Source organism: Pangasianodon hypophthalmus, chromosome 1 (genome assembly GCF_027358585.1).
Source record: "Pangasianodon hypophthalmus isolate fPanHyp1 chromosome 1, fPanHyp1.pri, whole genome shotgun sequence".
Taxonomy (NCBI): Eukaryota; Metazoa; Chordata; class Actinopteri; order Siluriformes; family Pangasiidae; genus Pangasianodon; species Pangasianodon hypophthalmus.
This window is the reverse complement of record NC_069710.1, coordinates 33,249,360-33,270,874: the sequence shown is the minus strand read 5'-3', so window position 1 is coordinate 33,270,874 and position 21,515 is coordinate 33,249,360. Positions and strand designations below refer to the sequence as shown.

The window sequence follows — 21,515 nt, the reverse complement described above, 5'->3', positions numbered from 1 at the left end:
CTGGTCACCAGCATGTGCTCTGAAATCAGTTAGCGTTACGTATGCGTATGCTGCGTTTCTACCAGCATCGTCTTGCTCTTAAAGAGAAATAAAGGTTTTAGGTTTTAACTGATGCATTGCTTCTGCTTGTGTTCTTTTTTTTTTCCCGAGCAGGAAGACTGTTCTTGTTATTCCTGTACATCTTACTCTTTCACACATTATTACACTTCAGTGGAACTTACTGACTTTCCTCTGTGTCTGTAAATGATGAAATGAAGTAATTGTGGAACTGACTGAATGACGCTGTGATGCTGTGATGAAGCGGAGACACTGTTACCACCCTGAAGTTGATTATTTTCCTATAACAGCACGTCCTGGAGTGTTTTATTTCTATTATACCTCAGGAATTTTTCATTTCTTTTAATTAAAGAATGACATGTCATAATTTTTATCCATTTATAGTTATATGTAATGCTGTGAAATGCCAACAAAACAAGTTCCTGTTCTCACTTGTGTTATAGCAGCTGTAAACAGTTCATTTAACCTTTATGGAAGGAGTCTCCAGTGTCAGCGCTTTGTAACAGTCAGAGGTAAAGCTGTACCTTTACATTTTCCGACATCTTCAGGAGAGAGGAGTTTACGCTTTTAAACAAGAGAGAGGATTCAAGATGGCGCTGATGAGGTCAGCTGCTGTCACGACCGCTCCGACCACAATTTGTTTGTTTTTGTTTATTTTTTGCACTTTCCTTTTCTTTAACCTCTTGTTTTTCACCACGGCTCCAGGGCTCGCTCATTATATTTTTATATTTTCCCTTTCCTACTTATATAGTTTTATGCAAATTCTACTTTTATGTCAGGGACAGTCAGAAAAAGCGTTTCAGTGCATGTCGTACTGTGTGTGATTGTGTATGTGACCAATAAAATTTGAATTTGAGCTATAAGTATGATGTTAATACGTACATACAAAAGTATAACTTGTCATTTTTTCATAAATAAAAGTGTATAAGAGGAATAATACACTTGGGGACATTATAGGAAAATAATCAACGTTAGGATGGTAACAGTATCTCGATCAGTATTTTACTGTAATAGCACACACACACACACACACACAGAGTGTTTAGGGGAAGGTGACAGTGAAGAGGATACACTTCTCTGTGTATCTGTTCTCTGTTGTTCATAATAACTTGGGCATGACCAGCCATACACACTGTTCCTCTGACTAATCCACTCACCCTCACACACACACACACACACACACACAGCCACGTGCTCCTGCTCTATCATACACCACCAATCATTTCATTACTGCAGAATGAACATTGTGAGGAACGCTTCGCCTCATGCGGGACGTTTACAGAGATCTGGACTGTGGAGGATTCCTCTGCTTCATCCTGTGTGTCTGTTTACTTTTTCCTACTGAAGTGGATTCTTCCTGTAACCGGACACGTGATGGAGGACGGACGGAAAGACCAGGCTGTGGTGGTAAATAAGGAACTTCTGATTCATAACTCATTTACATTTTACACGCTTCCTGTTTTATTGATCAGAAGGTGTTGATTAGTTTTCTATAAGAGCAGCTCTGACAGTAGTGCAGCTGCAGATCACAATGCTCTCGTTCTAATACGTTATTGTTTCTATAGTAACAGCTCGTTCACAGGGATGTGTACAGAGGTGAGGTTTTTGTAAAGAATTTTTTTTTTTTTAACATTTATGGAAGGAGTCTCCAGTGTCAGTGCTGTGTAACATTCGGAGGTAAAGCTGTAACTTTAAGTTTTCTTCAGGAGTTTACACTTTTCTGTAACATGAGACACTTCCATTATTTGGTCTCAACACACTCCAAGATAAAATAAAACCTCAGACGTGTTGACTCTCTGCTAAAAAAATGCAGCTTGGTTGGATTAGCTACCCGCCGCCAAACCACAGGCCAGGCTGGTCCAACTGGTAGACCTTCTTGGCCAGCTGGTAGAAAGGAAACATTTACTGAATTATCTCTACTAATGCAGCAAATGGAAGAGCCACCATTTATATCAGCAGTTTAACAAGTCAAGTGGGTTTTTATTGTCATTCCTCTGTATAGCTTGTATACATTGAAACGTTTCTCCAGAACCACGGTGCAACACATAACAGTACACAAGCCTGCATAACGTGCACATACACAGCAGTGTGAGACGAGTGCAGGACAATAAATACACAGGACATGCCCTGTGAACTGTAAAGTATTGATAGCATAGCAGCAATAGTGTTCCATAAAGTGTCACCTAACAGATATTAATCTTCATCAAGTCCTGATTCACAACTCCATCCATTTTAAATTCTGTTCACATACTAATCACCTCTTTCCACTGATCAACAATCTGAAAAAAATGTTACTGTTTAACAGAAAGAAGCCGATGTTCTGTGTTTCCGTGTCCTCACTGTCCCATTCAGCTCCATAGAGTTATTATTGCACCTAGTGGTCAAACATGGGAACTGCAACAAGCGCTAATAAATAGAGGCCCACTGGGGCGGGAATCACACTGCCCCATGCTGAACTTCGAAATAAGCTAGAGGCTCAGAATAATTTATGCATGAAAGGGTTAATAATATAAAAGTATTATTGTTTTTCACACAAATGTTTTTTAGAGTTTGAGTCAGTGCGATGTCATTTACGACATGTTTCAGATTTAATTGTGTGTTTAAATGACAGATAGCAGATGATTGGCCAGGTTATGAATTAGAGCTGTTCATGTATCCGGAGCATTACCGTGATGATGTGGAGAGTGTGTACATCCCACATGGCGTCATCATGAACAGGTAAATGAGTGTTTCCAAAATCTACAATGATGTTAGTCTTGCTATATCTATCACTAAACCTGTTCAATGAAATTCACTCTGCTGTCTGATGAACAAAATACCTTCAGACTTTAGACACTGTGTTTGTTGTGTACTTACATTGTGTATTCTTATTTCTGTTCTTCTGTCCTCTTTATGTTGAACCTCCTCAATATACTGCAATACACACACACCATCATACATCACAGCACTGCTGAATTCTGGATTGTGATTGGTCAGAAGGTGTTGATTAATTCTCTATAACAGCAGCTCTGACAGTAGCGCAGGTTTATATTAATGCGCTCGTTCTAATAGGTTATGGTTTCTATAGTAACAGCTCATTCACAGGGACGTGTACAGCGAAACGGATTAAACAAGGTGTGTATTGTTGATCTGTAAGATGATGTTTATTTAACCTTTATGGAAGGAGTCTCCAGTGTCAGTGCTTTGTAACAGTCAGAGGTAAAGCTGGAACTTTCAGGACAGAGGAGTTTATGCTTTGCCGTTTCTCGGTAACATGACAAGCTGCGTTTTTTTTTTTTGTTTGTTTTATTAACTTCAAGAGAGAGAGAAAAACATATCTTTGTGGATGTTCCACAGCATTAAATGTAAATAAACAGATAAAAAATATGATGTTTCATATTGAATTGAAAACTTGAACTAATGTCAATATAAATGTAAATTATGTTTCTACACTTATAGCATATGACAGACGTCAAGCTAAAACCCTGCTTCTTTCTTTTATACGCTTCCCTCTTTTTCTCTTCCTGAATTTTTATCATATCAAATTTTACCATGTGACCCTGCACATGCTGTGTCTTTATTCTGTATGTTTATTTCAGGATCGAGTGTTTAGCCAGAGATATCCTGGAGGACATGGGGCATGATAACCTGATGGTTCTGTGTGTTCTGAAAGGAGGCTATAAGTTCTGCGCTGACCTGGTGGAATCTGTTAAAGCCCAAAGCCAGAGCTCTGATCGCCCCATCACCACCCGCGTGGAGTTCATCCGCCTCAAGAGCTACCTGGTAGGACCAGAATCGCTCAGAAACAGCAGCTGGACTGGGACTGGGGTCGTGTGGTCCCTCAGCGTCACGACTCTGTGATGACGCTGACGCCATGAACGATCATATCACAAAATATAACTTAATAATTTAGCATACTGACTTTAATTAAACTGCATCTTGCCAAAGAGATCTGTGGCATGACAGGAAGCAAAAGTTGGTTACTTAATTAATTAATTAACAACAAACAAAGAAACAAACAAACAAAATAAATAAATAAATAAATAAGAAACAATGCATCACAATTGCAAAGTTCACCTGAAGATTCACACTTTAGCAGTAAATAAGATGCTTTTATTATTATTATTATTATTATTATTATTATTATTATTATTATTTTTATTATAAACCAAAGCAAAGGTGTTTTTTTATTTGTGCATTATTAGTAAAATATTTTATAGTAATTTTTTTTTTAATTGGCACTTTTTTTTTTATTTTATTAACTTTTTGACTACTGATTTTTTTTAATACATGTGAAACTACAACACTCACATTGTCTTATATTTGCTGAATATGAGATCATGAAATATATATATATATATATATATATATATATGTATATACATGTATATATATATATATATATATATATATATATATATATATATATATATAAACACCACATCTGTATTAAACCGGTGCATTTATGAGCTTTAAAAAGTTCTTCAGTTATCAAAAACTGGCAGAAATATAAGCAGGGACTGACAGGAAGAAATGACCATATAAGCAAAAGAGGAGATTAAGAGGGTCAGTGTGTGTAAAAGTGTTTAGAGTCTGGTTTTGTTTGTTATTTTCCTCCAGATGATGGCGCTATTGTTATATTAACTCTCTGAGAATTGAGAACAAGGACATTGTCAGTAAAACACAAAATCATTAAAATGCGCACACACTCACACACACACACACAGAGTTAGAAGAGTGATGTTTGTTGTGGAAAATATGCTGCGTACAGCTTTTCTGTTTGTTCCTCTCTATAACAGACAGTTTTGCTCTTAGAAAGGATTCAGAGTAGAAGCTCTTTAGGAAGCTAAGAATCCTGATTAGGACTTTTTTTTTTTGTGAAATTCTTAACACAAGCATCATAACCACTTCTCATTTCACTCCAATATAACACAGACTTTTATTAGAGAAAAGAACGTGTGTAAATGTTGATACGGTGAAGTTTACTGTAAAGAGATGTTTATTTAACATTTATGGAAGGAGTCTCCAGTGTCAGCGCTTTGAAGAGAGAGAATAAAGAGAGGCTGGTGAGGGAAAGACTGTTTATAGCTGCTATAACATAAGTGACAACAGGAAATACCCTGTTAATGTAACTATAAACGGATAATAAGTACGTGTCGTTCTTTAGTAAATAAAACATTGTAATGATTGGTACATTGCTGTGGTATAAGAGGAATAAACCACGTTGTGTTTTTGTCTCTGTGTGTTTGTGTGTGTTTGTGATGACGGCAGAACGACCGCTCCACTGAAGACCTGCACATCATCGGCCCTGAGGATCTCTCCATGCTGAAAGGAAAAGTAAGCGCAGGACTCCCTCTCTGATTTTATTTCTCTCCAGAACACAGCAGCTGTGATTTCTTCCTCAAAAATTCTAACTCAAAACACTACTATTTCTCAATAAACTCGAGGCTGAACATTGGGCCAAGACCAGCAAAATACTGTAGATCAGATATCTGATCCTGTAATGAACAGCAAAGATTGGAACTGGATTTGGAAAAGAAATGTATTTTTAGAACTGGAAATATGTGTGTGTGATTGTGCCCTGTGATGGGTTGGCACTCTGTCCAGGGTGTCCCCTGGGAAAGGCTCCAGGCTCCCCATAACCCTGTGTAGGAAAAGCAGTACAGAGAATGGATGAATGGAAGTGGTTTTGTGGGAAAGAGTTTAACTGTGTAGTATCGGCTGATACTCCTCAAGATTTTCAGTATTGTATCAGAAAAGAAAAGTGATATCGTTCCTTCTATAATAACAATAATAATAATAATAATAATAACAATAATAATAATAATAATAATATTAATATACAACTTTATTTATAGTACAGTATCTAGAAAGTTTAATATATTTAAAATCCACCTCAAACATAAAAAAATACAAAATGTAGGGAAAAAATAAAATAATTAAATATGTGAATAATAATAATAATAATAATAATAATAATAATAATAATGATGATGAAACAAACGACAGCAGTAACAGAAAGAAGAACCTATTAACAACATAAAGTATTTATAATATATAATAAATATTATATAATTACATAAAATAGAATTGAAAAATTATATATATATATATATATATATATATATATATATATATATATATATATATATATATGTAAAATTGTCAATAACAGAGAGTCAAATAATGAAAATTTAAGTGAAATTATATATATATATATCTGTTTTTAGCTGTTTTTTTGTTTTGTTTGTTTTTTAAATCAGTGATAGACTGAGTCTGATGAATGTTTAATGGTAATTTTTGACAGGGTTTTACAAGATATTGACTTTTAAATTGGAAAATCTGAAATCGTTTTTGTGCATTTCTGGAGAATTTTTAAATCCATCCATCAGCTGGTGAAACAGTGTTCAGATTAAGATTAAGATCTTATTCCTTTCCTTAAATGAGTTTGAAATGTACGCAGCGTTCCAATCACTGTCCCGAGTGTAAGGTATATTCTAAAGCTATCCCTTAAAGCTACAGCATCAGTGTCCAGCAGTGGTACTGTTTAGTGTCTCTTATTCTAATAGTGTCTAGAGCTGTAGAGAGAAATAGTGGAGAAACTGGAATAGTTCCATCTTATAGAGCCTGAGTTCTAACAAAAACAATAAAGTTCCATGATGAGAACACACTCAGTTCACTTCCAGGTCATGTATGGTTGAGATTAGGCACATACGGTTCTGGTTTATTAATGACAATCGGCTACCCTTCTGACTCTCCCGGTTTCTTTCTCATGACTTCTCAGGGAGTTTTTCTCGCTACTGTCGCCTCTGGCTTGTTCATTAATGATCTAAATCTACATCTGGATTCTGTAATGCTGCTTTGTGACAATGTCTATTGTTAAAATTGATAAACACATAAAGTTGAATTGAACATTGTGACATTTATGGTTCCTCTTCAGTCTGTTCACTCTGTAAGGCACAGCACGTCTGAAAACACATTTACTCACACCTGCAACTTAACACCTGATGACATGGATGTTCTTACACTCTATACAAACCAAGCAAAGAAATCAAAATATTCACTTTCACAGCAGAAATTAAGCTAGATGCTCCACTGTTCTGACCGACAGCACCTTCACTTCAGTGAGTCATCGACTTTTTGGTAGTTTTTGCTAACTTTACGTTTCTGAACTTGTTCCTGATTAGCATGCTAATAGTCCTTGTATTCTAAGAAGTCATTACTGTCCTCAGGAGTTTTATTTGTGTAGGAAGGTTGATGGCATTGGTGGTGCACATTGCCATCTCACAGCTTCAGGGTCACCGATTCCATCCTAAGCTCAGGTAGCTGGCTGCATTGGTTTCCTCTGGGTTTCCTCTGAGTTTTCCAAAAACATCCCATTAGGTGGATTGGTGACTAGGACTAGTATCTCTCCCACCCAGTCTTCCCAGGATACACTCTGGATCCACCATGACCCTGACCAGGATAAAGCTCTTACTGGTGTATCACAGTATTGTTTGTTGTTTGTTGTTTTGGCTTAAATCCCACTAAAATCTCACAATATTCCCATTTTGTCATGATCAGACCAAGGTCAGTCATGTGTCTCATCCATCCATGAAACCTTGACCCTTAACCAGGACATCACAATGAAAATGATCAGCACAGCGCATGCCTGGTTTGTCAGGGATTAATCCAGACTAGGAGAACTCTGACGTGTGTATGTTTTGTTTCCAACACAATCATTGTTGTTCTTTCAGCTGCTCCCGTTAGGGGTCGCCACAGCAGATCCTCCCTCTCCATTATGGAAATCCAGTTTATGATCCGCATATATGACGTGGCACAGGATTTTACACTGGATAACTTTCCTGATGCAACCCTCCCATTTTATACTGGCTTGGGACTGGTACTGAGAGCGCACTAGCTCATGCAACCCCAGTGGCTGGGTTTAACACCTGTCATGGGGCTCAAACCCACATCCCCCTGAGCTTAAGCGTCTCATGCGCTACCAGCTGAGCTAGCCAGGCACTTTTGTTACTGACGCAATTGGTTTATGATATTTGTTGAAGTTCTTGGGTAAGCGAGGGCAGAACAGAAGGACTGCTGAGCCCTTTGGAAGCCGTTGTTTGTTTACTCTCTGGGTTTATCATTTGGTTTCATGTAAAAATGCTTCATCCTAATACGCATCTTCACCTGACCCATCGACGCTGTGCAACAGGACACAAAATAGCTAATAGTTTCACTTAAAATACAAACTGATTTCACTCAAGTAAGAAACAACGTGCTGTTTTATAGCCACATTAGTAAAATGAAGAGAAGGTCACATTTTGCATTGTGTCGAGATAGATACGATGACCTTCATAGCACAGTAGTTTGAATAATTATCTATCTAACTTATACATGGGTAAATCAGACCTAGCCTGTTTGCTGTTAGATCAAGATTAGTTAAAGGGCTAACTTTTGTTAGCTAGCTAAATGGCATAGAGTAGTTTTAGAATGAAAGATGGTTGGTATGGGTAAATAAATATAGTGTTCAATTTGAGTTCGCGTTCACTGTATTAACAAAATGCTTTAACTTGTCTAACATTAGCTAGCTAATTGCCAGTGCTAGCAGGTTCACGGTAAGGTAGCTGAGTTGAATCTCAAATAATGCCATCCATACTCAAGTGAATAGCATTTTACAGTATATGGATATACTGTACATTGAAAACAACACTAAATTAATACCCGATGTACTTTCAGTGCTATATGTTTCCGTCGCTTGCGTACATCTCATTACTGATATTATAGAAGTTTGTTTATTGGAATTATTCCAGTTGTGTGATACAAATTACTGTTGTAGTTTATGTCATGTTGTCCAACATAAGATTAAGAAAGAAACACTGATTTTAAATGTTGATTTAAGGTTAGATAAACAAATCTCTAGCTCTTTTGTTGCTTTTCCTCTGAGCTCTAAAACTTAGCTTAGATTGCATCAGTTTCAAAATGCGCTAGCTGGGGGAAAACCAGTTCTCTCAAACAGGGCATTTGCGCTCGTAAACACATGCCATTCACAAATTTCCTTCAGCTGGGCTTGATCTTGGTGGCTACCTTCACAAAAACACAAAAACCCAACATGGTTTTTTTACACCGCCTCAGGACAGCACACAGAACGTCAGCACAAACTGAGCTCTGAGAAAACACTGCCATGTCTCCTGCCCTTGTTTCTGGCACAAGCCCACATCAAAGCGTGGCGTTACGGGCAAGGCCGGCGTGGATAACAAGTCCGTCGTCATCATCCAATCTCGTATGTAAACGTAGACGGTACAGACGGCTGGAGCGAAAACAAACAGACGACAGCAGCCACAAACGAACAAACTCAAACAAACCTCAGAACGGCAGAACCTCACGGAGTTGTACCCCTCCCCACCCCCAACTCCGGCTCTGATCTGTTGTTGTTTAAGCTCGATACTGGGTTTAATTTGTCCTCCCATCATCTGTGCGTAAATTCAGGGAAGTGAAAAGCTCAGCCCCGGAGACGACGCTTTCACAACAACCGCTTTTGCGAAACTGCAATCTTGAACTGTTTATGAACTTCCTTTGCTTTGTGATATTCGATGCCGATCTGACATTGTTATGTGGAAGTCATGTGTAGCACAGACACAGAAAGACGCAATTACGGTTTATTACTACACACACACAGACACACACACTTTACATCTTTACTTGTAGGAATTAATTCAGAGATTACAGTACTGTGGTAGAAATTAAGGCCACCTGAGAGAAAGTTGATAAAAGCAAACAGACACAACTAAAGTAGAGCTACAATAAATTCCTCATAGCTTCATGAAGGATGTTGATGCATTTCCTTATCCAAGCGGCTCACACAGCTTCAGTTGTGCTTACGTCAGCAGTCTAATGGCACTAATTTAATACTGTCTCCTACTAGACTTACTCTTGAGGTCAAAAACAAAAAAAAAGTCCTTTAAATATGTCAGAAGGTGTTGATTAGTTTTCTATAACAGCAGCTCTGACAGTAGTGCAGCAGCAAACCCCAGGTTTATATTAATGCACTCGTTCTAATACATCATCGTTTCTATAGCAACAGCTCATTCACAGGGACATGTACAGCGGACGCTCCACATAAAGGAGATGTTCATTGACATTTATGGAAGGAGTCTCCAGTGTCAGGTTTAACTTCGAGACGTGTTCAGTATCTGACATTTAAGTCTTTAGCCTTGTAGCTCTAGTGCAAAACTAATGTAGCTAACAAGTAAATCTCTGCTTCAAAGCACATCTAGTTATCCGTGTAGCTGAACGCTGGAATATTACCAAGGCAACCTCATTTGAACCCTTTATCATGTTTCATTTTTTTAGGTTCATTAAAGAACCTTTTTGTGCATGTGTTGCAGTTTTAGTAAACATGTCCATGTGTTATTTGGCCCGAGCAGCACCAAATGGTTTAACTGTAACCGGGACTGTATTTAGTCTTGTCCTGAACGTTCAAACAGATGGAGCTTATTTGCATGAGTCTTTCCATTCAGCTATGGCTTTTTTTTTTAATGTTAAATTTTGTGGCTTCTACACTGGAATGAAAAAGGGACAAGAGTGATGGTGAAGCGCTGAAACATCTGCATTCAGTACAGAAAGGAGAAACAGAAAACAAAACTGTTTAATCCTTATAATCTGTTTGGGTTCCTGAAGACCACAGTCCAGCTTTAACAGTTTAACATAATCTAACAATCTTTTTATCTGACCGATATTTCATTTATATATACAGTACTGTGAAAAAGTCTTAGGCAACTGCAAAGAAATGAAAAATATTTCTTACGTAATCTGCTGCTTTCTTTACTGACATACAAACGTTTTTCTGTAACATTTCATTTTGTGCTTGAAAACTAATGTTTGGAATCTAAAAAGTTTCTGTACTGACTCGATAATGTAGACATCATAAAATAAAAATCTATAACAAAGTTTGTACTAAAAATATAGCGCCAATACTTTTGCACAGTACTGTATATAACTACGGCTGCTTATAAAATAAGGTTTGACTTGATATCATTTCTGTCGGTTTGGAGTGTATATTTCTAAATATCTATATGCAGAATATTCTACATAACATATCGTTATGCACTAAATATTTCAGTATTCAACATCTGAGTCGTAAATGTGTTCATCCCACACGCTTTCTGAGAAAAACTGAATGATAATGGACCTCTACAGCGTTTTACAGCTTATCTTACAATCAGTAGATTAAAAAACACAAAACATGAGGCTAAATCAACAGAAAAAAAACCCAAACAAAAACAAAAACAGGAAGTCTGGCCATGAGTCTCAGTTTCCACACTTGATATGAAGAATGCAAACACATACACAAATTTGGACCAAAGTGGATTTCAAAATGTCCTGTTTCTCACTACAGAAAGGATTCCCGAAGGGTTCGCTGGATAATTAAGAGTTAAAAAAAAGAGCGTTCTACTTAAAAACCTGTTTAAGGAACAGCCAAACTACTCTTAAGTGTTCTAAAGTTACTAAAAATGTATAGTGTGTACTATCGAATGCAATCGAATCGTAGATTCCCACTGTTCTTATACAGTTCACACCTGTTATTTATGTATGATGTTGAGTTTCTAACCTTTCTCACACATCTTCTTCTCTTTACATGTAATACAGAATGTCCTGATTGTTGAGGTAAGTGACCACATCATCACTGCCTTTTATATGTATGTGTGTGTGTGTGTGTGTGTGTGTGTAGTAGTAGCTCATGTCCATAGATTTTGGTTTTGCAGGACTCCATTAATAATAACATACATCAGACTAATGAAGTGGAGAGGCCATTACACTTGACCTTATGCTATAGTCTATGATCTAGTGTGTGTCTCAATCAGCTCCCTAGGTCAGTAGTCAGGGCGCTGATCAGGGAGGCGGCCATTTTAAGGGCTGTCTCAATCGCAAAATCCTCCCAGTGCACTGGAAAGTTGCGCCCTAAAAAATCCCACAATGCACCACAAAAACCAGGGAGCATCAATGCGCATTATGTTCCCTTACTGGAAATGACGTCATATTTTTTTGAAGCCTCTCAGCTCTAAAAAAATAAAATGGCGGACAAACTCCTGTGATTAAGCTAACAAATTTATACAACATAAAATGTCAGAAAGGTATCGGTCCTGCCTGTTGTTGCTAAATGTCAGTGGTGACGCTTTACAATGCGAGTACGTAGTCATGTCACCGGAAATGTGTAGTGAGCCATGGTACTTACCAGTGCCTGAACTCGCATACATGATCTACTGATTCACCACCTAGGGAGCTGTTTAAAACGCACCCATAGTGAATATTTAGGCAGTTGAGATTCAATAACATGCACTCATCCAGCGTACAGTCTAGCAGCTCGTTCTGATCAGTTTTAGACGCATCTTTGTTCAACTATGTTCGATGTAACGTCATTAACCAGGGTTGCCAGGTTTCAGTGAAATTTCCAGCCCAACTGCATCTCAAATTCCTGAAACTAGCTCAAAAATGTGGGCATAAAAAAGTAAGACACATTTTTCTTCTTTTTCTCAGCTGTTATTTGCGAAACAAGGTCACCATAGTGTGCATCCGTTTCTGATATACAGACATTATCCACTCAATAATCCCTCTTTCCCTCTCCCAGTCTTTACATTATATCTTACAATAGAAATGGTTCTGTACATCACTGACACACTGCCTGCACTTACACTTTGCCTTTGTTTGTGGAAATTTAGTAGATTTAATTCAGATCATCAATTTAAAGCTCAATCCTGTCTTGTGTGCTGCTTCTCCTCCGAGCATGGGGCAGCGTGATTCCTGCCCCAGTGGGCCTCTATTTATTAGCGCTTGCTGCAGTTCCCTTTCTTGACCACAATAATGCAATAATAACTCTATGGAAGCTAACTGGGGCAGTGAGCACGCTAAAAGGCAAGCATATTAATGGAACATTGGCTTATACACTATATTACCAAAAGTATTCGGTCACCTGCCTTGACTCACATATACTTAAGTGCCATCCCATTCCTAACCCATAGGGTTCAATATGATGTCGGTCCACCTTTTGCAGCTATTACAGCTTCAACTCTTCTGGGAAGGCTGTCCACAAGGTTTAGGAGTGTGTTTATAGGAATTTTTGACCATTCTTCCAAAAGCGCATTGGTGAGGTCACACACTGATGTTGGTCGAGAAGGTCTGGCTCTCAGTCTCCGCTCTAATTCATCCCAAAGGTGTTCTATCGGGTTCAGGTCAGGACTCTGTGCAGGCCAGTCAAGTTCATCCACACCAGACTCTGTCATCCATGTCTTTATGGACCTTGCTTTGTGCACTGGTGCACAGTCATTTTGGAAGAGGAAGGGGCCCGCTCCAAACTGTTCCCACAAGGTTGGGAGCATGGAATTGTCCAAAATGTTTTGGTATCCTGAAGCATTCAAAGTTCCTTTCACTGGAACTAAGGGGCCAAGCCAAACTCCTGAAAAACAACCCCACACCATAATTCCTCCTCCACCAAATTTCACACTCGGCACAATGCAGTCCGAAATGTACCGTTCTCCTGGCAACCTCCAAACCCAGACTCGTCCATCAGATTGCCAGATGGAAAAGCGTGATTCATCACTCCAGAGAACGCGTCTCCACTGCTCTAGAGTCCAGTGGCGGCATGCTTTACACCACTGCATCTGACGCTTTGCATTGCACTTGGTGATGTGTGGCTTGGATGCAGCTGCTCGGCCATGGAAACCCATTCCATGAAGCTCTCTGCGTACTGTACTTGGGCTAATCTGAAGGTCACATGAAGTTTGGAGCTCTGTAGCAATTGACTGTGAAGAAAGTCGACGACCTCTTTCCACTATGCGCTTCAGCATCCGCTGACCCCTCTCCGTGAGTTTACGTGGCCTACCACTTCGTGGCTGAGTTGCTGTTGTTCCCAAACTCTTCCATTTTGTTATGATAAAGCTGACAGTTGACTGTGGAATATTTAGGAGCGAGGAAATTTCACGACTGGATTTGTTGCACAGGTGGCATCCTATGACAGTTCCACGCTGGAATTCACCGAGCTCCTGAGAGCGGCCCATTCTTTCACAAATGTTTGTAAAAACAATCTGCATGCCTAAGTGCTTGATTTTATACACCTGTGGCCAGGCCAAGTGATTAGGACACCTGATTCTAATCATTTGGATGGGTGACCGAATACTTTTGGTAATATAGTGTATCTGTCAAACAGCAACTCTTTTTAAAATTGCTGGAGAAGAAATTAGTATTTTAATGGAAATGTATGAGTGAATGAGGACTTTCTGAAGGTTAATATTTGTTGAACAGCTGATATATGAATAGTGGGGTTCTGCTTCATCTGCAGTTTAATGATTAGCACTACAGTGAGTTTTATCTTAAACCTAGCTTATATTTCTCTCTTGTTACATCCTCTATTTCCACCATGCTTCCTCTAAATGCTGATCACACATGACACAGCAGAGTTGTATATACACTGATAAATAAATTGATAATACCACACTCACCCTGAAGGCGATAGTGGACACGGGGAAGACCATGAAGATGCTCCTGAAGCATGTGGAGAAGTTCCAGCCCAAGACTGTCAAAGTGGCCGGGTGAGAAATAAACAAAATGATATGTTTATGATACGTTTTCACTGGTTCATTCTGTCAGTTTAATGGATACCATGGTGCAGAAGGAAACTGGCCAATCTCAGGCATCTGTAATCACTTGTCCAGTCAAGAATTATTGGCACCCTTTGATTAAAAATGCATTGTTAAGCTACATATATAAGGGATGTTGTAGTTTTACTTGAGCACAAATTTTGAAAACATTTTTTTGGGCATGTGTACTTTATATTTAACAACACTAAGGCTCCATGTAACAGGGAGTCATCTGACCTTTGTTAGAATACATTTTTAATTTGTAATATTCTTTAAAGGTGTCAATAGTTTTGCTGCATGATTTTGAAAGAAATTATCTAAAAATAAAAAAGAAGACAAAAAACAAAAGACGACTTTATTTTTCTTTAAACGCACAAAAAAAGTTCTTTCATCAGTTGTTTGACTGGAATTTTGTATCATTCTTGCCTTTTCTCTTAAAAGGTGCCAATAATTTTGGAGTTTACCGTCTACAACCTTTTGAAAAGATGGATTGGTTGGCAGTGTTTAGCGAGTCAGACTTATGTGCTGTTCTGTTTGTGTGTGTGTGTGTGTGTGTGTGTGTGTGTGTTTCTTCAGCTTGCTGGTAAAGCGGATTCCCGGCGGAGCTACAAAGCTTCCAGACTGTGAGTTTTCTCAGAATCCTCCAACATCCACATGAGCATGTCCAAATAAACGGTTTATCCTAAAAAAGAAAATAAAACTGCAGTGAAGGAGGGAAGCTTTGAGTTTTGAGATTTCAAGATTGTACTTATGAGGCACTCTCTGCTGCTTATAGTCTATAAATGTGCTTATACATAATGTTTCCGTGGTCAAACTGAAATTTACAAAAACGTTTCTAATGTTCTTTGGACTCATGTGCGTGTGCTGATAAACACCAATCAGCTGTTCACGGCAATTTACATTTAGACACACCCACAAAAGTCCATAAAAGGTAAAGCTTACAGAGAGCTGAAAATGGTTACCATAGACACACACTAGCTCCTCCTCCTGTTATAGGGTGCCATTACTTTTGTCCTAATTGAATGGCTAGACTATGTGTTAATTTATGGATTTGTTTTGGAGTCACTTTCCTTCAGGTCTTTCATATGAAGTGACTGATTTTAACAAAATGTTCAGTAAATTGGGGTGTAAGTAAATTTGCTTGAGGTTCACGTTACTGAGTCTTACATGGAAACTCAGGAAAGAAAAGAGACAATTTTCCAAAAATAACTGGATTTGCAGGAACATTTTCGTTTTTCATGTTTCCGTTTTCTGTTGCTGTATTTCTGACCAGTGAATAAAAGATTTACAAAGACCTTCTCAGCCCTACACACCCCTCAAACAGGAGTTTCAATGAAGCGCAGGGAGAAAGCGAACCAACCCAAATATCAAACCCAACAGAAGTGTTGACTTTTACTCGATTCAAACTCGACAAAGAAACTTATGTAGGTGTGAAAGCATCCTGAAAGTCATGACTAGCAAGTACTCTTGCTCATTGGCCATTTTAAGAAATGTGTTAAATGCTAGAAAGTATCAAATCCATTCAAATCCTTTTAAAAAAAAGTGAGATTTTAGTCATATTTTAGGATTTCCCACAATGCACAGCGAATGTGTGTTCATTTTAGCACTAAAAAAATCACAGTGAGGTGTTTTGCAAATGGTACAGGCAAATCCTCAGCTAGCGCTTAACATTTCCATTTCCACACACGCTGAGCGGTTCTTCTCTCTTCAGTCTTCTCTCAAACCTCTGTTGTTTTGAGGTTAGTGTAAAGGAGTGGTCAGAACAAACACGAATAAAATTTGCCTGGTGAAAAGAAGGCCAATTTTCCAATTTGCAAGACGCAAAATAAATTTGTTTCACTAAGCAGTTTATTTCACGTCATATGGAGGTCATCTAGGTGATCTTTAACCTTGCAAATTCACAAATGATGGAAATGTGAGCTGAAACTTCTTCCTGAAAAATCAAACTAACTCGCTATCTTCTTCTTCTTTATTACATTTTGTACATCAGAACTATATACATTGCTTTCTTTCCCGTTTCTTTATGTCCATCTCTGCAGATGTTGGATTTGTCATCCCTGATCGCTTCGTTGTTGGTTACGCTCTGGACTACAACGAATACTTCCGAGACCTGAACGTGAGTTCTCTGAGATGTTTAGTGAGACTCTGATTCAGACAGAAAGCAGAGAAGGGCAGGAAAGCTCCACTCCCACACTGCTTTCCATAGTCAAATTCCCACACCTCCAGTTCCTCCAGGCAGATTAGCATGATAAACTCAGCGTACACATCACTGCCTTACACTCTGGAGTTGTTAAACATGCCTTCACTTCCCACATTCACTGGGAATTTCAGCATGACGCACATGTTATTGTATTCGCTCAGAATGAACTCAAATTAGTGAAGTAAAAGCATGATAAAGTAGCCTACATCCTACACACACACACACTCACACACAATGCTATTTCACTGTCATGTCATGACTTGGTTGAAGCTCTCAGCATGAGAGGATATCCAGGTGTTAGACTCCTCCCCTGGCGACTAGAAGTCGTGAAGTACAACACTAACTCCCTTCTTCACTAGCTCACAGGAATTCCCTAGTTTTCTTCTTCTTTAGCTTCCAAGCATTCCCTAGTTTCCTTCTTCCCTTCCTTCCAAGCATTCCCTAATTACCTTCTTCCCTAGCTTCCAAGCATTCCCTAGTTTCCTTCTTCCCTACTTTCCAGACATTCCCTAATTTCCTTTTTCCCTAGCTTCCAGGCGTTCCCTAATTTCCTTTTTCCCTAGCTTCCAGGCGTTCCCTAATTTCCTTTTTCCCTAGCTTCCAGGCGTTCCCTAATTTCCTTCTTCCCTAGCTTACAGGCATTCCCAAGTTTTCTTCTTCTTTAGTTTTGACACATTCCCTAGTTTCCTTCTTCTTTACCTCCTAGATGTTCTCTAGGCTCCTTCTTCCCTACCTCCATTTATGTGGATGAGCATCCGTTGTGCACGTCCGAGCTGTTACTATGGAAACGATAACGTATTAGAACGAGTGCATTAATATAAACCTGTGATTTGCAGCTGCACTACTACAGAGCTGCTGTTATTCTATAGCAAATTAGTAGAAAATATAGTGAACTGTTTCTTCTCTCTCTCTTTCTCTCTCTGCAGCACATCTGTGTGATCAGTGAAAGGGGGAAGCTGAAGTATAAGTTGTGAGAAACAGGCATTTTACCAGGGTTTGTTCTTGTCTCACATTGATATAGCACTTCAAACTAACAAAAGCTCATTGTGGCGTATCTGTCATGAGGTTTTTGTAATTTTGTGAAAAGGTAAATTCACTGTGGACTGTATTCAGAGTCGACCTATGTGCATATAGTGGGGATTTAATACTGAAATGACACACACTGTTACTCAGTTTTCAGATGTAACTACAGACTTAAGTGCGATTCAGAGGTTGCGTGAAAGTTATGCATGCAGAGGGCGGAGTTTGTCTAAATCGGAGGCGTGTCTCAGTTTCATGTGATTCTGATCTTGAACTTAAGAGCTTTTTTTCTTCCATGATATCATCCCGAGTGAGGAGCAGGTGTAAGTCCAGCGCCACTATCTGATAGTTTGATGTAACTACAATATGTCACGCTGAAAAGTATGATTTGGCTGTAAATACACTCAAAAACAAAATTTTAATTTTTAATTTTATATTAAAAATTAAAGTCACATAGCTCATATCAGTGGAGACAGATCTGAATCAGACACCCTGTTTATCCTGAGCACTGAATTATTTATGGATAAAATTATGAACAACACTTAAAGTGAGTTGTGAGTGCAGCAGAAGAGTCAGCTTATCCTTCAAACCCATGGCACATTATTTTTAAGAAAAGTGCATCAAATTAATACAAGGAACTTTCCCCACAAAAATACTGACTTCACTTTTGAACTTACATCACTGACTCCTGAATACAGCCCAGGATTTTGCATTTTGGTGGTTTTATTAAGTTTTATATCATTTATAATATTTCTTGTCAGGTTTTGCTGTGAATGATTTAATGTCATATTAATAGAATAATAATGATACAGCAAAATAAAAAAAGATGGCCAAACATTCAAACACTTCTCTGTGAAGGAGCCTTTATTTGGGATTCTTATCATACTGGACCTCGTAAAATGCTGATTTATTGTTGTTATTACCGAGAGTTCTGTGGAAATTTATTGCCAAAACACAAGGCTATGAGATAAAGTGATAAATACAGTCAGGGCTGATGTGGCCCTCAGAAACTTCCTTCAAATATCTGGTTGTCTGCTTAACTTCAGCTCTATTATAAACAATCGGATTAAATAGCCTGTCTTTTCCTTGAAAGTAAAGATGAGGAAATATAATTTTGCCAAGATCAGTGCTGAAGAACATCAAATCAACTTTCATTAAATATCTACAGTGCCTTGCAAAAGTATTCACCCCCCTTTGCCTTTTTCCTATTTTGTTGCATTACAGCCTGGAATTTAAAGGCTTTTCATTTGGCTTTTATGTAGTGGATCTATGCAAAATACTCCAAGTTGATGAAGTGAAATGAAATAAAAAAACTCCTTTCAAAAAAATTTTGAAAATAAAAAACTGAAAATTGGTGTGTGCATTTGTATTCACCCCTTTTGCTATGAAGCTCCTAAATAAGTTCTGGTGCTACCAGTTAATTCAAGAAGTCACATAATTAGTTAAATTAAGTCCACCTGTCTGCAGTCTAAGTGTCACATCATCTCAGCTTACATATATACCTGCTCTGAAAAGCCCCAGAGTCTGCAACACCGCTGAGCAAAAGGCAACATCAAGCAAGCAGCACGATGAAGACCACAGAGCTCTCCAAACAGGTCATGGCCAAAATTTTGGAGAAGTATAAATCAGGGTTGGGTTACAAAAAAAATATCCAAAACTTTGAATATCCCACAAAGCACCAATAAATCCACCATAGCAAAGTGGAAGAAATATGGCACCACAGTAAACTTGCCAAGAGAGGTCCGCCCACCAAAACTCACAGACCGAGCAAGGATAGCATTAATTCGAGAAGCATCCAAAAGACCAACAATAACCCTGAGGGAGCTGGAGAGCTTCACAGCAAAGACTGGAGTGTCTGTCCATAGGACCACTGTTAGCCATACACTCCACAGAGCTGGGCTTTATGGAAGAGTGGCCAGAAGAAAGCCCTTGCTTAAAGAAAAAAAACAAGAAAGAACGTCTTGAGTTTGCCAAAAGACACATAGGAGACTCCGCAAATGTCTGGAAGAAGGTACTGCGGTCAGATGAGACTAAAACTGAACTTTTTTGGTCATTAAAGAAAACGCTATGTCTGGCGCAAACCCAACACCTCTCATCACCCCCAGAACACCATCCCCACAATGAAGCATGGTGGTGGCAGGATCATGCTGTGGGGGTGTTTTTCATCAGCAGGTACTGGGAAACTGGTCGGAATTGAAAGAGTGATGGTGGTGCTAAATACAGGGCAATTCTTGAAGAAAACCTGTTTCAGTCTGCCCAAGAGATGAGACTGGGAAGGAGGTTCACCTTCCAGCAGGACAATGACCCTAAACACACTGCTAAAGCAACACTCAGTTGGTTTAGGGAGAAACAATTAAATGTGTTGGGATGGCCCAGTCAAAGCCCAGGTCTCAATCCAATAGAGAATCTGTGGTCTGACTTAAAGACTGCTGTACACCAGCGGAACCCATCCAAATTAAAGGAGTTGGAGTGGTTTTGCCTGGAAGAATGGGCAAAACTCCCAGTGGCTAGATGTGCTAAGCTCATAGACATACCCAAAGAGACTTGCAGCTGTAATTGCTGCAAAAAGTGGCTCTACAAGGTATTAACTTTGAGGGGGTGAATAGTTATGCCCACTCAAGTTTTCTGTTGTTTTGGTCTTATTTTTTGTTTGCTTCACAATAAAAAATATTTTGCATCTCAGAAATTGTAAGCATGTTGTGTAAATCAAATGTAAATCCTTTGAAAATCAATCCATTTAAATTCCAGATTGTAATGCAACAAAATAGGAAAAAGGCAAAGGGGGTGAAATATATATAAATAGCCAGAACAACTAATTATAACCACATTATAAAGGTTTTAAGGTGTTTGGGGAATAGAAATGTGTCTGGGATAGACAACAAGCCTGTGTGTGGTATTAGCTTAGAAGATAAAGATCTGTACTACTGACCAGGATGTTGTAAGATCTAATTCCTTTCCTGCTATGCTTTTGATTCATGGCCTAATGGTTCTGAGCTTGGCCAGATCTAATGTTTGGCTGAGAGAGTTTCTCGCACATACAGAAAACATTCCATGACTCAGCCTGGGTGTGAGAATAGCAGAACCATCAGAAGTCACCATCTGTCATGGGGTTGGGACTGGAGAATGCTGTAGGTACGCAATCAAGACCTTCAGATCCATCACTGAGGCTGCTTTCACAGGCTTTTGGATGAGAACACACTTCTTCTTTTTCACAAACGTTTCCTGTGTACCAAATATGAGAACTGAAAATTGAATTATGTTTGTAAAACATGCGTCGAATCACCTGGAAATTACAGCATATTAGAAGACAAGGGCAAGTGTCCATCCTTAAAATAAATTGAAGAAGTTGCTAAAAGTTGCTGAGTTGCTTATTCATTAATTTCTTGTGATTATTTGCATGTTACAACATCTAATCTGAAGAAGCAAAATATTGCAAAAGATTCTTATAACAATAGAATTGAATAGTCATAATTGTAACATATTTCTATGTTAATAGAATCTTAATAGTATCTTAATAGCTGACCAAGAGGATAAATATAAATGCTAAAAAGCAGGGGACCAAGAACTGAGCCCTGTGGGACACCATCCATAAAGACAAATTGACTGTGACCCATAAAATATGACCTAAACCAATCTAGGGCAGTCCC

General features: G+C 38.6%; 2 protein-coding genes across 2 annotated transcripts in view; both read left to right on the top strand.

Annotated features, from left to right (window-relative positions):
- Positions 1–112, top strand: part of enkur (enkurin, TRPC channel interacting protein) — a 6,281-nt gene extending 6,169 nt beyond the window's left edge. The window contains exon 5 of the mRNA XM_034306549.2: positions 1–112. This exon is cut by the window's left edge and continues 257 nt beyond it. The gene's annotated coding sequence lies outside the window, so the exon portion shown is untranslated.
- A 1,078-nt stretch (positions 113–1,190) lies between these two features.
- Positions 1,191–21,212, top strand: prtfdc1a (phosphoribosyl transferase domain containing 1a). Its single transcript, XM_026947943.3, has 9 exons — positions 1,191–1,464; positions 2,669–2,775; positions 3,636–3,819; positions 5,308–5,373; positions 11,665–11,682; positions 14,518–14,600; positions 15,225–15,271; positions 16,688–16,764; positions 17,775–21,212. Exons 1-9 carry the CDS (start codon positions 1,432–1,434, stop codon positions 17,820–17,822), a joined length of 663 nt encoding a protein of 220 aa, XP_026803744.1. The 5' UTR covers positions 1,191–1,431; the 3' UTR covers positions 17,823–21,212.
- Positions 21,213–21,515: the final 303 nt, after the last annotated feature.